This window comes from Artemia franciscana, chromosome 5 (assembly GCF_032884065.1).
Source record: "Artemia franciscana chromosome 5, ASM3288406v1, whole genome shotgun sequence".
Taxonomy (NCBI): Eukaryota; Metazoa; Arthropoda; class Branchiopoda; order Anostraca; family Artemiidae; genus Artemia; species Artemia franciscana.
This window is the reverse complement of record NC_088867.1, coordinates 17993919-18014457: the sequence shown is the minus strand read 5'-3', so window position 1 is coordinate 18014457 and position 20539 is coordinate 17993919. Positions and strand designations below refer to the sequence as shown.

General features: G+C 35.9%; 1 protein-coding gene across 1 annotated transcript in view; it reads left to right on the top strand.

Moving 5' to 3' along the window:
• Positions 1-20539, top strand: part of LOC136027044 (lethal(2) giant larvae protein-like) — a 275839-nt gene that overhangs the window by 225614 nt on the left and 29686 nt on the right. The window contains exon 20 of the mRNA XM_065703968.1: positions 17894-18023. Within this exon, the coding sequence (XP_065560040.1) occupies positions 17894-18023 (130 nt within the window). The remainder of the gene's footprint in view (positions 1-17893; positions 18024-20539) is intronic.

Below are 20539 nucleotides of genomic sequence, written 5' to 3'. Positions count from 1 at the left end.
CATACGGTATGAGCTCTAACAAAATTCTATGAATCAATAGATTGATTTAAAAAGGAAAATAAGAGGCTTAATGCCGGTCAAGATTTAAAATAAGACTTCTGAGTCACAAAGTCCTTCTAAATATCAAAATTCATTAAGATCCGATCACCCACTCGTAAGTTATAAATACCTAATTTTTTCTCATTTTTCCTCTCCCTTTTGCCCCCCAGATGGTCGAATCTTGGAAAACGACTTTATCAAGTTAAATTGTGCAGCTCCCTGACACGCCAACTATTTTTCATCGCCCTATCACGTCCAGAAGCACCGAACTCGACAAATCACTGAACCCCTCCCCCCAACTCCCCCAAAGAGAGCGAATCCAGTACGATTCTGTCAATCACGTATCAATGACATTTGTTTATTCTATCCACCAAGCTTCATCCCGATTCCTATACTCCAAGTGTTTTTCCAAGATTTCCCCCTCCAAATCCCCACAATGTCAAAAGATCTGGTCGGGATTTGAAATAAGAGCTCTGAGACATGAATTCCTTCTAAAAATCAAATTTCATTACGATCCGATCATCTATTCGTAAGATATAAATACTCCAATTTTCATGTTTTCCAAGAATTCCGGTTCCCCCCTCCAACTCCCCCGAATGTCAAAGGATCTGGTCGGAATTTGAAATTAGAACTTTAAAGCACAAGATCCTTCTAAATATCAAATTTCATTAAGATCTGGTCACCCTTTCGTAAGTTGCAAATACCTCAGTTTTCAATATTACCCCCCCCCCAATTCCACCAAAGAGAGCAGATCCGGTCCAGTTATGTCAGTCACGTATCTTAGACAGGTTTTTACTCTTCCCATCCAGTTTCATCCTGATCTCACCGCTTTAAGTATTTTCTAACATTTCCGGTCCCCCCAACTGCCCCCCCCCCCCAATTATACTTGATCCGGTTGAGATTTAAAATAAGATATCGGAGTTACGAGGTCCTTCTAAATATGAAGTTTCATGAAGATCTGATCACTCCTTCGTAAGTTAAAAATACGTCATTTTTCTTATTTTTCAGAATTACCCCCCCCCCCCCCCCGCAATTGAGTGGATCCGTTCCAATTATGTAAATCACGTATGCAAGACTTTTGCTTATTTTTCCAACCAAGTTTCATCCCAATCCCTCCAATCTAAGCGTTTCCCATCATTTTAGGTTTCCCCACCCCAAACTTCCCCCAATGTCACCAGATCTGTTTAGGATTTAAAATAAGAGCTTTGAGACACGATATCCTTCGAAAATCAAATTTCATGGAGATCCAATCACCCGTTCGTAAGTTAAAAATACCTCATTTTTTCTAATTTTTCAGAATTAACCCCCCCCCCAGCTACCCCAAAGAGAGCGGATCCATTCTGGTTATGTCAATCATGTATCTAGGACTCGTGTTTTTTTCCCACCAAGTTTAATCCCGATCCCTCCACTCATAGTGTTTTCCAAGCTTTAGGTTTCCCCCTACCAACTCCCCGCCCCCATCACCAGATCCGGTCGGGATTTAAAATAAGAGCTCTAAGACACGATATCCTTCTAAACATCAAATTTCATTGAGATCCGATAACCCGTTCGTAAGTTGAAAATACCTAATTTTTCTAATTTTTAAGAATTACCCACCCCCCCCCAACTACCCCAAAGAGAACAAATCAGTTCCGATTATGTCAATCATGTATCGGGGACTTGCGCTTATTTTTCCCATCAAGTTTCATCCCGATCCCTGCACTATAAGTGTTTTCCAAGATTTTAGGTTTCCTCCCCTCCAACTCCCCCAATGTCATCAGACCCAGTCGGGATTTAAAATAAGAGCTCTGAGACACAATATCATTCCAAACATCAAATTTCATTAAGATCTAATCACCCGCTCATAAGTTAAAAATACTTCATTTTTTCTATTTTTTCCGAAGTAACCGGGCCCCACTCCCCCCCCCAGATGGTCAAATCGGAAAAACGACTATTTTTAATTTAATCTGGTCCGGTCCCTGATACGCTTGCAAAATTTCATCGTCCTAGCTTACCTGGAAGTGCATAAAGTAGAAAAACCGGGACTTTAGGTTTTCCCCTCCAACTCCCCCCAATGTCATCAGATCCGGTTGGGATTTAAAATAAGAGCTCTGAGACACAATATCATTCCAAACATCAAATTTCATTAAGATCCAATCACCCGCTGATAAGTTAAAAATACTTAATTTTTCCTATTTTTTTCGAATTAACCGGGCCCCCACCCCCCCCCCAGATGGTCAAATCGGGAAAATGACTATTTCTAATTTAATCTGGTCCGGTTCCTGATACGCTTGCCAAATTTCATCGTCCTAGCTTACCTGGAAGTGCCTAAGTAGCAAAACCGGGACCGACAGACCGACAGACAGACCGACAGACCGACAGAATTGGCGACTGCTATATGTCACTTGGTTAATACCAAGTGCCATAAAAATACATACACATATATAGCCTGCCCAGGAACTTGCAAAGGCAAGTTGTCTTAGGGGCGGGCCAGGTATAAAAAATAAATTATGTCAATACTGGTTATTAGCATTAATTAGTAAACTGTTTTAAAACTGTATTGATTCCATTGATAGGTGGTTTTTTTAAAATCCAAAATGTAAATACATTCTGGTTATTAAAAATGTAGTGGCGTCAATTCCTGAAAATGTTGAAAGGAGGGAGAGAGCAACTTGGTTTTTTTTATATTTTCAATGAAAATATAACACAAGGGAAGTTTCAATTAAAATATATACAAATGAAAAAGGGGAAAAAAATTCTTGTCTCCTGATTAGCAGAAAATTTTTGCGCTATAATTCACTGTGTAACTTAAAACGCGTCCACGGTGAAATAGAGAAACAAATCCTAAGAGCGTATACCCACGTCACCAAAATAGTGTCAATGTAATATTGCTGGTACAAGTTGGGGTATTCAGTTGAAACTTCCAGGGAGGGTTGGGTAGGTCAAGTGTCCGTTTAAGTTTCATTTGGGTGGTGGGGCAGAGGATGTAAGGATAATAAAATGTTTTCTCCTACCCACATACATCTTTTACACAGATAAACCGCAAGACACCATGTGTATCCAGGCTACCGAAGTAGCATATCGGTAAAGGCTTAGGAATGGCTCGTGTGGATCGAGCTAAAACTTTTAGAGACGTCTTCGGGAGGGGGGGCTTATATTTTTGGATTGTGGGGATGAGATTAGGGGGCCAGAAATTATACTGTCTCAGATTTGCCTGAAAGATTAATACACCACAAGTTTTTGTGGAACTTTTCATTTATTCAAAGGTTTAAGAGAGAGGTAAAATAACGAATTTATTATTAAACATTTTTTTTTATCCTTACAACATTTATAAAGTAAAATAATTGCTTGAACTTCCAGGAATTCTTTTTTTTTGTCATTTACGATTCTAGTTTCATTATTTTGATACGCAGTAAATTTTCATCAATACCTTCCTAATTTTGAAGAAATCCCCTTCAAATGTATTCTATGTACTCAGTTTTCTTATGCGCTTTGATTCAATCCCTCCCTTTAAGTATCGAAAAATAGTGCTCCATTTCTCTATATATGTAAATTGTGATTCTAAATAAAATGTAAATTGCACTGCTAAATTAATTAATAGAACTGATTCACGTTTGCCCGGAATATCTAGATTCATAAAAGTCTTCCTATATTTTGTTATATTTTTACATATGAATTGGCTTTTTTAACGTTTATTTTGGGAACCCTTCCCGCCTTCCTCCCGTTCATGTTAAAATATTCTGTTTGCGTCTGTTAAGATTTCTAATTTTAGCTTGCCTGATTGATATTCCACTGTTTTTCGTGTCGAGTTCGTTCCCGTTTTCTGCTTAAACTTGACAATCTTTATTTGAAATTGCCCTCCTTTTTAAAATAAGTAACATGTGGCTTGACTGGTTTTTGCTTAACACCCAAGAAAGTAAGTGGTGACTTTTTATCGAAAATTCCCATAAGAAGTCTATGAACACTTTTTTTTTCTAGATTGAGCCTAATTTTTCTATTTCATAGTTAATGTTTATGTCTGTGAGTTTTTTTGTTTTTTTTTGTAAGAAAGAGATCATTTCAAGGAGTAATTCTGCATTCGATTTTTGGTTGGTTAGAATTTGAATTTTTTTTCCAACTATTTGTTAAAATATACTTTCTTTTTGGGATGAAAAAGGTGACCTTTTGGTTGGATCATGCATTTGCTGATTTGAAAGTTCTTTATTCGTCTGTTAATATGACTTTACCCTTCTCATTTTAATTATGCTCCTCTTCTCTAGAAAAAAAAAGTATTCCGCAGTTGGTGTCGTTTAAACTGTGAAGTGCATCAAAGTGCCGCAAATTTATCATGTACAATTACTACTATTATGCTTGCACACAGGTCCGGGCATTGAAGGTCAGAGGATTGTTAAGGGGGATAGGAAGCACAGAAAAGCTAAATTGTTTTATCCAAATTTTCTCCTTGGGACGGATTCTTCAGTATTGGTTATCATAATTTTTTCTCTTTTTCTGCCAGTGTTAGTTCTCAACAATTCATATTTTCTTGTCTCTAGTCTATAAGCTAATCGAGGCGTGTGAAATTTCATACGCGTTAATGTTTGCCTGCTTCCCCCTCTGCCCCCTCCAAGCAATTTATCAAGGGCAATTAAATTCTTTGGACATCGTTTTCAAAGCTGCTTCTAATGTCAATAACCCTGGATACGTCCTTTTCATCAGCCACATGGAGCAAACACGCTTTATTGGTGCTTCTTGCATTACGACAGGATTGCGAAATGCATTGTAAGTAAAGTATTAGTTTTCGTTCCATTTAAGAATGAATACTAATGAATTTGCTTTCCGAAGTATCCGAATTTTTGTCTCAGTATTGAGGTTCGCCCTTTACTATTCCTTTGATTACGATTAGTCGTGCGTTCACTATGGTTTAAGTTTAAGGACGAAGATGTATGCGTTGCAGTTGACGATAAAAACTTCCCCCTTGTTTGTATTCTTGTCAGGGTGGATCACGAAATGACCTTTTCTGCTTTAGGATATTTGACAGGGAGTTTTTTTCTGTTACTTTAAAACTCCTGTTTAAAGATGTGACAAGTTTTTTTTCCGCTCTGTTGTTGAGTGTCTTTCTATGTCGAAGCCACTTTTAAAAGCAGTTTTATTTCTATCATAAGCTCTATGTCGGACTAAATTGTACTTTAGTCCGAAGAAGGAAAAATCTCTCTAACTAGTTGATTTTGATAAGCTGGCAAATATTGGAAAGAATGGCTCGTGTTGAGAATGGACATCCAAGAAAAGAAAAATTTATTACTTGTCCTTCCTTTAAGATACATTAATTGACTTTCTCCTGCCATTTTGCTTTCGTAAGAATGAGACATATCGAAAAAATAAGGTGCCAAAACTCGAGGGTGTATTGGACATTTTCACAATTTTTAATGCTACACTAATAATTTAACCAGAAATTTTTGTTCCTAACGATCGGAATCAAAACTATGGGGAAGCTATAACAGTAGATAATTGTGCTAATGTTGCAAAGAGAAACTACAAAGCGCTATCTAATGTTTGAAGACTTTGACTTAGTTCTCTTAATCTAACCTAAACTCCTCCATACTTATCTCTTGAATTACTTTAAAGTCAACTAAGACTACGTGCTTCAAGTCAACTGACTTACCTGTCAAGAATCTCCCAAGCTAACCTTGGCTTTATTTTGCATGCTGGATTTTGATTCAAATAATCCTTTGAAACGTGCAAACTTTGAATGATTTGTCATTACAGAGAAATTTCCACATTAATCTTATAGGATTGGAGATAGATTATAGCAATTATGCGATTTTCTGCTTTTAAATGAAGTTGCCAGACGCCTCACCGTCAGTGTGCTAGTTACTCTATTGTCCCTATTATCTTCTATTAAGTTGTCGAAGACCCAACTCATATAAGTTTGCCATTGTCTTTGATTGGAATTAGGAAAAAACTAGACTTCACTGGTTAGCTTATTGGCGCTGTTTCATTCATCTTCATGGTGTATCAAAGTAATATCTAGGAGTCTTTCAACAAGATATAATTAAAATAATTTTCGCAACCACGGACATAAATTCTTATTTAGAATTCTAAAATTCTTTTGAATTCTAAGTATCTCCAGGGCAAGATGTAACGCTTAAGTATTATTTTTGCTTGCTTGTAAAATACATCGTTAATAGTGACTATTTTGGCTAATTCTATTTGTTTTTACCCAAAATAAACTTATTATTTAAAAATAAACGTTATCGAAGGCGATTGTTAGCCTCCCTAGTCGATTAGAGACACATAAAAATGATTTTGTTTCAATCGTAGCAAGTCTCTCCTATCTTTGTTACAACAAGTACGTTTCTAAAAGAAAATATACTCACTGGATAGAAGAGCAATTCGAGAGCTCTTATTGGGACAGTGAATTCAACGATGCCCTTCCTATATGTGGTAAAAGATAAGTTTGGGAGTTTATAGGAGGTCATTGTCACACTCCAAATCATTGGTGTCTTGAAGACACCTTTACGGTTTTTCCCTGCTACCTACCGTCCTTTCGAAATAAATTTGTTCAATTGGGTTCCAATTAGAAAAATAAAGACTGACCAATAAAAATCTAGATTTAGAGTGTAAGCGCTTTTCAAATTCTTCAATCTTTCATGATATGCATAGAAATGTCATTCAGTCATGAAATTTCAATGCTGCAGTTTTTGGCTGAATCACTGCTGATCATTGATATGTTCTTATTAACAGTATTTTGAAGAAAATCGTTTTACAACTATTATCGGACATACCAGTTGCTGATGACAGGGACGGAAATAAGTTATGCGGCACTAGTCGCCTATGTAGAGGAGAGTATACGAGGAGATGTAATCGGAGTCAAAAAAGAAGAATCAATACCCGTGAGAATGATGTATCTAAGGAGATACTAGAATGTAGAGGAGTGAGTATACGTGGAGATATATCTGGAACCAAAAAAGAAGAATCAATACCGACGTTATATCATAGGCAGTGCAATAGCGCTGCCTGAGTAAAGAACTATGTTGGCACAATGCATTTTTTTTTCTTAGACGAGGTCACTTCGTATCGAAGAAGTTGTCGTAGAAACTTCAAAAAGGGCTCATTCGACTGGAAATTGACACGACTACTGCCCTTTTTATAGTCAAAAGTGATTGGAGGGTAACTACCCCTCTCCCATGCCCACCATTTCCCCAAACCCATCTGATCAAAACTTTGACATAGCCATTTTGTTCAACGTAGTTAAAAAGTCCGAAAAATAGGTCTTTTAGAATGAAAATCCACCCCCCCCCCCCCGCCCTCAGGACAAGGGTTGTAATTTACCTCTTGGGACATGTAGCCTCAAGTTTTTTAGGACTTCAAAAAAGCTCATTCGATTGGAAATTGAGAGAGCTAGTACCCTTATTAATGGTCAAAAGTGATTGGAGGGCAACTAACCTCCCTCTCACGCCCACCCTTTCCTCAAAAACATCCAATCGAAATTTTGAGATAGCCATTTTGTTTGAAGTAGTTGATTGGTCCGGAAATTACAAGGATGAACTTCCCCCCCCCCCCCCAAAAAAAAAACCCTCAGGGCAAAGGTTGTAAGTTATGCCCTAGGGACATGTAAGGTTTTCATAGAAAGTGTTGTCGTAGAAACTTCAAAAAAGGCTCGTTCGATTTGAAATTGAGAGGGCTAGTGCTCCTTTTGATAGTTGCGAGTGATCGGAGGGTTAATGCCCCCTAGAAATGGGGCCACAATTAGTAATAATGAAAAAGTTAAAGAAAGATGGGTGGAACATTTTGAGAATGTGCTAAACCGAGATACAGTTGCAGGAAAAGATATAGATGAAAATGAAAAAGTTTGTGATACTTTGGATGTGAAGGAAGATTTGTTTCGTGAGGAAGAATTAGCGACAGTACTAGAAGGATTAAAAAATAATAAGGCCCCAGGTGCTGATAGTATGATTAATGAGTTCCTTAAATATGGTGGCTCTGAGGTTAGGAATAAGCTACTGAAGATTATGAACATGATTTTTGAAAAAGGGGAAGTACCCAATAATTTTAGGAAAACCTTAATTAAACCACTGTATAAGAAAGGTGACAAGAGTGAGTGTCGTAATTATCGAGGCATTTAGTCTGGTCTCTGTAGGTAGCAAATTACTGAGTAATATGATACTCTTTAGACTGAGACATGCTGTAGACAAAGTTTTAAGGGAAGAACAATGCGGTTTTAGGAAAGGTAGAGGATGTGTCGACCATGTTTTCACTCTTAAGTTAATAATTGAGAAGTCCCTTCGTTGTCAAACACCTTTGGTCCTTAGTTTTATCGATTATGAGCAAGCTTTCGATTCTGTTGATAGAACAGCGTTAACAAAGGTCTTATCGTTATATGGTATACCAGAAAAATACATTAAAGTGATCTGCGCTATGTACGAGAATAATACTGCTGCGGTTAAGGTAGGAAATGAGGTTGGCAACTGGTTTTGTATTAAATCAGGAGTTAAGCAGGGTTGTGTTCTATCCCCCTTTATATGGATCATTTTGATGGACTTCGTCTTAAGGAGCACAGGAAAGGCAATTGGAGACCATGGAATCAAATGGGGAGGCAGAACGCTCCTGGACTTAGATTATGCTGATGATTTAAGCATATTAGATGAAAGTGTGAGCAAAATGAATGAATTTTTAGAGGTGTTACGAGTTCAGGGTGCTAAAATAGACTTGAAAATTAATGTTAAGAAGACTAAGTCACTAAGGCTAGGAATAAGTGAAGATGAACAGGTGACATTAGGTAACGAAAAGATTGATCAGGTTGGGAGCTTCAGTTACCTTGGTAGTATTATTAGTAAAGATGGTGGGAGCAGTGAAGATGTTAAAAGTAGAATAGCTAAAGCTCAAGGTGTTTTTTTCACAGTTAAAAAAAGTTTGGAAGAATAGAAAGATAAGCCTACAAACCAAGATTAGAATATTGGAAGCTACAGTGATGACAGTGGTCAAATATGGCTCTGAAGCATGGGCACTCCGAAAAGCAGATGAAAATTTACTAGATGTTTTCCAGAGAAATTGCCTACGGATTGTTCTGGGTACCCGGCTGACTGACCGTATTTCAAACAGTAGGTTGTACGAAAAGTGTGGTTCAATCCCGCTTTCTGGGGCTATAATGAAAGAAAGGTTGAGATGGCTAGGCCACGTTCTACGGATGAAGGATGACAGATTACCGAAGATTGTCCTTTTTTGCCAACCGTCTGGGGCTACACGGAAAGCAGGTCGTCCTTGTCTTGGTTGGGAGGATGTCATAAATAAAGATTTAAAGGAAATGGGAACTTCCTGGGAGGGTGTAAAGAGGGAGGCTTTAAATAGATTATTTAAATAGGCGGCTTGGTGCTGCAGTGAGTTATTAGTAGTAGTCCTACGCCCTTGATTTCTCCAAACACTTCCTATCAAAATTTTGATATAGCCATTTTGTTCAACATAGTACGAAAGTATGGAAATTATGTCTTTGAATATGACAACCCCCACAGCGCTCAGGACAAAGGTTTGTAAGTTATAACCTTGGGGCATATTAGGCTTTTATAGAAAGTGTTGTCGTAGAAAATTCAAAAAGCGTTCATTCAATTGGAAACTGAGAGAACTAGTGCCTTTGTTATCAGTCGAAAGTAATCGAAGAGCAACTGCCAACCCCCCGCCACACCCATCATATCCTAAAACACTTCCTGTCAAATTGTTGAGATTGTAGGGCAAGGATTGTAAGTTATGCCCTGGGAGTATTTAAGGTTTTTTATAGAAAGCGTGGTCATATAAACTTCGGAGGCGGCTCATTGGATTGGTAATCAGAGGCTCTAATGCCATTTTTAAGAGTCAAAGTGATTAGAGGGCATCTACCCCCCCTCCCCACCAACTACACACATGTAGTTTTGTCACGAAATGCATCTAATAGAAATTTTGAGTTAGTCGTTTGATTCAAAATATTCTAAATATCACGTACCAAAGCTTTTAAGGTTAAAACAGACCCTTATAGCGTGGGGGCAAGGATTGTATGTTATGCCCCGAGGGCATTTAAGGTTTTTATGGGAGGGATGGTACCATAAACTTTAGAGGAGGCTCATTTGGTTGGAAATGGGAAGTCATAGTTCCCTTTTAAAAATCGAAAGTAATCTTATTCTCCCTTCAATAGTTGTGCCTGTAACAAAACTTTTTAATCTTTCATTTAAACATGGTGTTTTTCCGGATGCTCTCAAGCGTGCTCGGATTATTGTTCTGTATAAGGGTGGACCAAGAAATGATCCAGCAAATTATCGACCAATTTCAATTTTATCAGTATTTAGTAAAATCTTCGAAAAGGTTATGCTTCCTCGTCTCCTTAAATTTCTAAAATCTAAAGTTTCTTTATGATTTTCAATTTGGTTTCCGAATGAAGCACTCCAATGAGCATGCCTGTATGACCGTTTTGAATTTTATACATTCTGCATTGGATTCGGGATTAACTCCGGCTGCTATATTCCTGGATATTCGCAAGGCATTCGATTCCTTAACCCATGAAATTCTTCTATCGAAGATGTCTCATTTTGGCATTTGGAGTAATGTATTTTCTTGGTTTCAATCTTATTTGAATGATAGGTTAATTTCTGTCGATTCACTTTTCCGTTCACCCTCACAAGTGAATTTTGGCGTCCCTCAGGGATCAGTTTTAGGGCCAGTGCTATTCTTGATTTATGTAAATGATCTTTTTTACGCAGTAAAAAAGCAGAAACCTATTCATTGCTGTAGACTCTGTCATCCTAAACCTTCCCTTGCCCATAGTGCCAGCTATAGTTCGCCATCTTCTAATGTCATTCGGCACTTCGGGAAACTGTGAATCCGAGCTTCGATTAAACTTGGAATACTTGTTTGAGAGAGTAATTTCATGGCTAGATGCTAATTATCTTACCCTAAATTATTCAAAGTCCAGTTTTTTGATGTTTTCGCATGTTTCTCAGATTTATCCCAAGTTATCAGAAATTTATCAGCCAAATGGGATAATTCATAGATCTAAAGATTGATAAGTTCATTTTTTGGGCATTCTTGTTGATGAGAACTTGTCTTTCAAGCGTCACATAAAATGAAGATATACAGGAGTCTCGGTATTTTAGGGAAACTCAAACATATTTTCCCTGGATCAATTTTGGAAATCCTATTTCACTCCTTGATCCGATCTTACGTTTCCTACTGTCGAATTGTATGGATGTCAACCTTTCCTTCACTGTTAAAACCCCTTTCTAAGGTTTATAATAAAGCTAGAAACCTCATTAAGGAATCTAACCGTTCAAGAGTTATCCCATTACTTGATTTCGAGCCACTGTATATTCTTTCGTGTCCATGTTTTACTTTTTCTCAGCTTCATGGTGACCTCCCCCATCCCCTAAGTGTTCCGCCATCTTTCACCTATGATCAGAATAATTATAGCTTCGCAATACCGAAAATCATATTCAAGTTCCTTTTACTCCTTGTGTAAGGTCAGACTTTAATCCTTTAATTGCGAGTTATATTGTATGGAATAAGTTACCCGAATCAGCTCGAAGGTACCACTCATTCGGTTTGTTCAAAAAAACTATTAAAAATTCTTTGGCTTCTTAGAAGTTATTTTATCTGTTTTTATATGTCTATATGCGTGTATGTATGTATATGTATATTTATTTCCTTATTATTTCATTGGAGTCTATTTTATCTACAGATCTACATAATTAATTTAGTCTATTCAATCTATTAGTCTATTTAGTTTTGTTTTCTATAATTTTTATTTTATTTGTATTTTATTTTCTTCTCCTTTTTGCTCTTCTCTCTGTGAGTAAGTGATTATTTTTTTTTTCTTTGAGTAAGTGGCTTGTTTATTTTCCCCTTTTTTACAGGCCAAATAGCCTTTGGGGGAATAGTAAAATGTAATATTGTACGTGTGCTTCGTGATGAATAAATCTTATCTTATCTTATTAATTTGGAATTTTCAGCAAATGATAAGGAAGATGATCAATTGACCAAAAAGGCAATATTTGCTACTATAACTACTGCTGCTTCAACTGATGCCAAAAGTACTATTACTACTACCACTACTATCACTAAAACTAATACTTCTGTAGCGAGTACTACTAAGGCTGAGGATATTGAAAACAATATCAGAGGAAACGTTGAGGGGAAGTTCGATTTAAATCAAAGCATACTATGTGTATACAGATTGCTGATACGGGCGTATCAGCAAAATTATCAACAAAAACGCTACTACTACTACAACTACTGCTGCTTCAACTGATACCAAAAGTACTATTACTACTACCACTACTATCACTAAAACTAATACTTCTGTAGCGAGTACTACTAAGGCTGAGGATATTTAAAACAATATCAGAGGAAACGTTGAGGGGAAATTTTATCTAAATCAAAACATACTATGTGTATACAGATTGCTGATACGGGCGTATCAGCAAAATTTTTGGAACGGCTTTATCATACCAAGTGAGAACTTCAGGGGCATCATGAGTGGGATATTCAGTTGACCAAAAGGCAAAATGTACAACTGTTATTAATACTGCTGTTACTACCGTCACTACTAATAATTATACACTATTACTGCTACTATGGTTCCTACTACTATGACACCAGTACAATTAAGGCTTCACGTATGAAGGTGAAAATTGGACAGAATATTGAGGGGAATTTGAACTAAATCAGAACACACTTATTTTGCACTAATTTAAATGTTTTTACTTTTATAACTAATAAATCAAATATTATTAAGATTTTGATCAATAAATATCAGTATATGTATATTAAACTGACAATGCACATTCATTTTTGTATTTTTTTTCAGTAAAGTGCGGATAATGTTCTGGCCTTCGGAAGGCATAGTGGTTTTGAGCCCTACTCATGTTAATTTCTGCTCGTTTTTGAGTTTGACTCGGTTATTTGTAATTTTTTTCGATTTGGGTTTCATTTATTTATCGATGCTGACTTGTGGTAGCCTAGTTTTGCGCTTGGTAAATTACTTTATTTTATTTTTACTCATTTTTGGTTTAATGGATTCCTTTACTTTTCTTTGAAAGATTATTTTGTGGAAAAAGTTTTTTAATTAATTAAGATAAAATCCTAAATTCTAAGTCACTACTTTTGATACCTAGGCCTCTAAGTCACCGGTATTTGATCCATAAAAAAAAAAAAAAAAAAAAAAAAAAAAAAAAAAAAAAAAAAAAAAAAAAAAAAAAAAAAAAAAAAAAAAAAAAACAACGATGTAACAAAAGTAAGATCCATCCAAAATGTACGTGATATATTCTTGCATCAGCCAAAAAGCTATTGCTGCCGAATCTATTAGCAGTTTTCTATTTTTCTCGTCTTTTTTTCTAGATTTGTATCTAAAACGACTTTTGGATTGCATGTTATGGTAGACAATCATGCAAAGCAATGATTCTACATTAAACGATAACAAATGCATGGTTTTAAAAAAGCCTGTCGTAAATTTAAGAATCGATAATAAAAAAAAAATCTGCTTTTTAAAATCTTGATTTTAAAATCTTTTCAAAAAGTCATATGCGGCAACTTTCAATTCAACTAACAATTCATAGTTCATTGAAAATGGTGTGTTTCAGCTCTTCAAAACCAAAGGGTATAACTGACAGGTTTTCTAGAAATAAATTACTGGGATCAAAGAGAAAAAAGGATATTATTATCCTATATTTCCGTGTTAAACGGTGTGTTTTAATACTGTTGTTCTTTGTGACATATTTTTGCAAGCCAGTCACATGATCTCTGAAGCATTTTCAGGCCCATGTCAGAAAGGGGACCCAAATAACCTCAATTTTTTCATCCTTGTTGCTATGTCAGATTTTGAGTTTAAAAAATAACACAAAACTGTATTGGTTCTTTTGCACAAACTCTGTTTCTCTATTATTTTGGTCCAAAAAATCTCAAACGAGCCTTTATCCGTTTATATGTTGTTGTTTTTTTTTTGTTTTTTTAAGATTTTATTTTTCACTTCACTTAAAAAAGTGATGGTCAAAATTCAAACTTAAAAATTTCTTCGTAAGAAACCATAAAATGAGCTTTAATCTAGAACAAAATTCCTCTGACAAAAAACTTCACTAAATAGTTCTTTTTTTTTAAGTTGAAAAAAATGTTATTTTTCTCCAGCCCTTAAAATGGGTGACGGGATATTATCAAGCAAATTCTATATTTTGCCAGAGTTTTAGGAAGAGTTTTAGGGATTTTGTTTTGACGACGCTGATCTACCTTCCTCGACATTTTAATCACACAGTTTAAAAGTAAAGAAAATCATGAGCCTGTTAAGTGTTTTTATGGCACTTGGTATCTACCAAGTGACATATAGCGATCGCAAATTCTGTCGGTCGGTCTGTCTATCCCGGTTTTGCTACTTTAGACACTTCCAGGTAAGCTAGGACGATGAAATTTGTCAGGCTTACCAGGAACCAGACCAGATTAAATAGGAAATTTTTTCCCCGATTCGACCATCTGGGGGGGGAGGGGTGGTGGGACGGTTAAATCGGAAAAATTAGAAAAAATGAAGTATTTTTAACTTATGAACGGGTGGTCAGATCTTAATGAAATTTGATGTCTGGGATGATATCGTGTCTCAGAGCTTTTATTTGAAATCCCGACCGGATCTGGTGACATTAGGGTGGGGGGAGTTGGGGGGGGGGGACCTAAAGTCTTGGAAAACGCTTCGAGTGGAGTGATCGGGATGAAACTTGGTGGAAAAAATAAGCAAAAGTCCTGGATACGTGATTGACATAACCGGAACAGATCAGCTCTCTTTGGGGTAGTTGGGGGGGGGGGAGGAGATTTAATTCTGAAAAATTAGAAAAAATTAGGTATTATTAACTGACGAACGGGTGATCAGATCTCAATTAAATTTGATATTTAGAAAGATATCGTGTCTCAGAGCTCTTATTTCAAATTACGACCCGATCCGGTGACATTGGGGGGAGTTGGGGGGGTGGGCTCAAATCTTGGAAAACGCTTAAAGTGGAGGGATCGGGATGAAACTTGGTGGGAAAAATAAGCAAAAGTCCTAGATACGTGACTGACATAATCAGAACGAATCCGCTCTATTTGGGGGAGTCGGGGAAGGGCTAATTCTGAAAAATTAGAAAAAATGACGTATTTTTAACTTATTAAGGAGTAATCGGATCTTAATGAAACTTCATATTTAGAAGGAAATCGTAACTCAGATCTCTTATTTTAAATCTCGACTGGATCCAGCGTCATGGGGGGCAGTTGGTGGGGGGGGGGGAACTGGAAATCTTGGAAAATACTTAAAGCGGAGAGATCAAGATGAAACTGGGTGGGAAGAATAAAAACAAGTCCAAGATACGTGACTGATATAACCGGACTGGATCTGCTCTCTTTGGTGGATTTTTATAATTCGGAAAAATTAGAAAAAATGAGGTATTTGTAACTTACGAACGCGTGATCAGATTCTAAATTTGATATTTAGAAGGACCTTGTGCTTTAGAGCTCTTATTTTAAATTCCGATCAGATCCTGTGACATTGGGGGGAGTTGGAGGGGGGAAACCGGAATTCTTGGTAAACGTGAAAATTGGGGTATCTTTATCTTACGAATAGGTGATCGGACCTTAATTAAACTTGATATAAAAAATGATCTTATGTCTCAGATGCTCCATATTCGACTCAAATCGGATCTGGGGATATGGGGGTTGGAGGGGGGAAACAGAAATCTAGGGAAACGCTTAGAACGGAGAGATCGGGATGAAACTTGATGGGAAGAATAAGCACAAGTTCTAGATACGTGTTTGACATAATTGGAACTGATCCGTTCTCTTTGGAGGAGCTGGGGGGGGGGGGTTAATTTGGAAAAATTAGAAAAATGGAGGTATTTTTAACTTAAGAACGGGTGACGAGATCTTAATGAAATTTGATATTTAGAAGGAACTCATGTCTCTGAGCTCTTAATTCAAATCCAGACCAGATCTGTTGACATTGGGGGGGGGGGGGGTGGAGGGGAAATCGGAAATTTTGGAAAACGCTTAGAGTGGAGGAATCGGGATGAAGCTTGGTGAATAGAATAAGCAAATCTCCTTGATACGTGGTTGACGTAACCGTACTGGATTCGCTCTCCTTGGGGGAGTTGGGGGAGGGGTTCAGTGATTTGGCGAGTTTGGTGCTTCTGGACCTGCTAGGACGACGAAAATTGATAGGCGTGTCAGGGAGCTGCAGAAATTGACTTGATAAACTCGTTTTCCCAGATTCGACCATCTGGGGGGGGGGGCTGAAGGAGAAAAATTAGAAAAAAATGAGGTATTCATAACTTACGAGTGAGTTATCGGATCTTAATGAATTTTGATATTTAGAAGGACATCGTGTCTCAACCTGGTGGGTAGAATAAGCAAATGTTGTAGATACGTGATTGACGTAACCGTACTGGATTCGCTCTCTTTGGGGGAGTTAGGGTGCGGGGTTAAGTGCTTTGGCGAGTTTGGTGCTTCTGGACGTGCTAGGACGATGAAAAATATTAGGCGTGCCAGAGAGCTGCACAAATTGACTTGATATAGTCGTTTTCCCCGATTCGACCATCTGGGGGGCTGAAGGGAGAGGAAAAATTTGAAAAAAATGAGGTATTTATAACTTATGAGTGGGTAATCGGATCTTAATGAATTTTGATATTTAGAAGGACATCGTAACTCAGAGCGCTTATTTTAAATCCCTACCGGCATTAAGCCTCTGGTTTTCGTTTTAAATCAATCTATTGATTCTTAGAATTTTGCTAGAGCTCATAACATATGAGCTCTTGGCTCTTTCGCCCTCGTCACAAGTGCCATATGAGCTCTTAGCTCTTGTTTTGAACTGACTTCGTACGTTATCAAGTAAATGAAGCTGTAGGGGATTTTGATATTAAAGAATACCAAACATGAATTTGATAGAAGAAGATATAGAGAAAATAATGAAATAACAGAAAGTAAATGAAATAACATAAAGAACGAAAGAAGAATTAAACTGTGGCAATAGTAAGTGGATAAAAATAGACATAAGGACGACCATAACTGTGTCATGTAATTTGTTAATCCCTATAGCTCGAAGAACGACCAACATTTTTGCATATTCTGTACACTAAATGAAGGCGCATTATTGCTGCGCATTGAAGCTAGGCTTAAATTGTGTTTTGTACTTAACGTTGTGACCATTTGCTTAACATGTTCATGGACCAGCTTCCTATGTGATGCCTGGCCGTCTTCATTTTTTTTTTTCTTTTTTTTATAGAAGAAATAAGATGCTGTTTCTGAATTTATCTCTCTACACATTGTAATTCAAACAGGTTGTTTAGGTAAAAACAAATCTCATAAAACTTTTATTCCTTGAACTGCTTTATGAATTTGTAGCTCCCGAGTGTTCGAGGGCAGCCTGTCTCTCTTGAAAAATCATAGAAATTTTTGATTGACTGAAAAAAAAGAAAAAAAAGAAAGATGTATTATGTAGCTGCCGAAAAAGACCAAAATTACTGGCTGGGCTTTCTTTAAACACGAGCAAAGTCTTTTATTGTGTCATTTTTTAAAGTCTTTGACCTGAAGGACCACTTAGAAATAAATCGAAGAATAATAATGCATGCGATTCGAAACTTTCTGCTTTAGATTTGCAGTATTCCTGAATTTACCTGCATTTATTACACAAATTTTATTAGTTATTGGCAAACCCCTACTTCAATTTGTCATGTTGTTTCTTGTAAACCATAAAATCCTTGAAGAAACATCTGTGTTCCTTTAGGAATTTGACGGATGATTTCTGTTTCAAACAGTATTTTATTGATTTTTTACTATTAAAATTTTTACTTTCTTGGCAAATTTCTTTTTTTTTTAAAGTGAGCGTGTTTAAATAGATAATTGTGATTTCTTATATTAATTTAATATTTTTTTAAAGAGACTCCCGCCCCTGAATCTCCTACTGAACGTTTAACCAATGGTGTACTTGAAGAGACAAAGTCATCTATTCCCGAGGGAGATTTCAGCATCGGAGATATAACAATCGACTCTATACGCGATCATTTGACGTAAGTTTTTCCTTCTTTACTGTTATTGTTTTTATGAATAAACGGCGATTTCGAAGATGTATCCGCCAAGAAACTCTATGAGGCTCAGTTTTCCCCCCATTATCATATTTTTGCCAGTGACTATAAAAAGCTAATTTAAGTTCGGGCTGGAAGTAACTGCTCTTTTTTATTAGTAGTTTAGAGCTTCTCTTGGTTCAAAACGTTAGTTATAGCCACCATTGTCAAATATATGGTTTATGGTGCATGTCGCTTTATAACTTTATTTTCTTTGATTGCTAAATCTGGCAATGTGTTCTCCCCTTCTAAACTAGCTTTAACAACAACACATTTTAACTTCATTCTCAGTAGCATAACACAATTAAATTTTCTTTTATAGGCGCCTTTAAATTAATTCAAACTTTAAAGTTGAACTTTAAAAGCTCATTAGTTTTTTGCGGATTCCTTAGAATTTTGCATTTTCAAACTATTTTTCCTATATGGTTTTTTTCATGGTTTTTATGCAAAGACGACGACGCAAAATTTTTGCCAATTTTGTATATATACCAAGGACATAGAAAATAAAATCTGATTACTTGAGTTGGTTACACTGAAACTTACACAAATATATATTTCTTAATAAATAAAAATAAAATGGTAGTTCAATTTTCAATAAAAAACACTTCCATATGTAATTATGGCTTTTCGGTAGTAGTGGAGGCAAAGTTAAAAGAAAGAAGAAAGAAACGTGGATGAAAACCCAGCATATAAAAACTTGAAAATACATGGCACTAAACAGCTTAAGAAAATGTAGCTTTCCTTGAAGATGTAGCTGTCTTAGGGAATCAAGATATCGCTAATTTTTGAATTTTCACTGACCATAAGTGTTTTCCAATTTAACTAATTAGTTTCGCTAGTTTCCTTTCACGATTCAACGTGGCAACATTGACGAAAATGTGATACTGCCATAAAAGCTTCATAATTATTAAACAACCAAAAGGAATGTTAGAAAATTGCGTTTCTCATAAAGGAATAGACGTTACATGGATCCAGGGGGCAAAAATACTTGAATTTGATATCCATGTAACTTAAAGCTAGGCAGGTTGAAAATCAATGAGAAAATTAAACTGTAATATAATTTTAACCAGGGGAACAAAATCAAATTCAAGCTGTGTTTACCCAGCAGCTTTAAAAGAAGGCAGTTTGATAATATGGCAAGCTAAGAATATTTCTGTCATTGTTGCTGGTCTAGAAGGGGAATACTTCATTAAGATTATCCTAAGTTTGTTTTTATATTTAAAATACCGAATCCATAATCAATGTTTGTGATGGGTACTTTGGTTATTGTCCTTGTCTACTGACGGTCTAACTTCAGGCCACCTAATACATAGCTGTTTAATTCTGCTTTAATGTTTCAATACTAAATTATTTCCCATAAAGAATATCAAAATTGGTCAAAGTTAAATTATCCAAGCCTAAATTGTCCATTCAATGTCATTTTTGTCAACCCTATTTTCCACACTAGGCCATATAAGCAAATATAAACGAATCCTAAGTATTTTAGTCTACCATATTGTTATCTCAATTTTATTTAGTCTAGCTGTTGTTAGTTTTCAATAAACTTAATCAACTTCAGTCCAATCGAGTTTATTTTCCAGTTCAATTTGACTTCTGGACTGGTCGGTTATGTTAACTTCTGTATAATATGATTATTGTTATATTTAATATAATTTGATCTAATATGAATATCGTCAAGTTGTGAACCATAATAGTTTTATTTTCTTTTTTTATTTTTTTTTTGCAAGTTTTGATGGTACTCTTAAAGCCCTTGTAATTGATATTTTTCTCGACACATTTTATTTTTGCGAGGGTTCGTTTTACCAATAACCCGTTGACTTAGGATCTACATATCCTAACATCAACACCAAAAATAAGAGTAAATCAAAATACCAATGAAGTTTATCGAAAAAATTAGTATATATATATATATATATATATATATATATATATATATACATATATATATATATATATATATATATATATATATATATATATATATATATATATATATATATATATATATATATATATATATATATATATATATATATATATATATATATATATATATATATATATTGTCAGTGATATTAGCGTCAAGTTACTAGGTTTGACTTATTCAACGGCTAAGTGCCTCCTGTTTAGAATTTTTTTTTTTTTAGCCAATTTGTATAGAAGGTGTGGTGATACAACTTTAAGAAACTCATTCGTTTGGAAATTGGAGTTCCTTGTGCTATTTTTAAGGGTAGCAAATGATTGGCATGTAAACACTAATGTCTGTGACCCTTTTTTGACTCAAGGCACCTGTTACCCCATAGTGTCGGATCAAAATTGTCAAAAAGCCATTTTTCTCAGATTACTCTAAAGGTCTAATAAACATGCCGCTAAGTATGACTTGACCCACATAGCCACAAAGCACACCCCAAAACACTTGGGAGAAGGGGTATATCCCATCGAAAAATTTACTCTTTGGCATA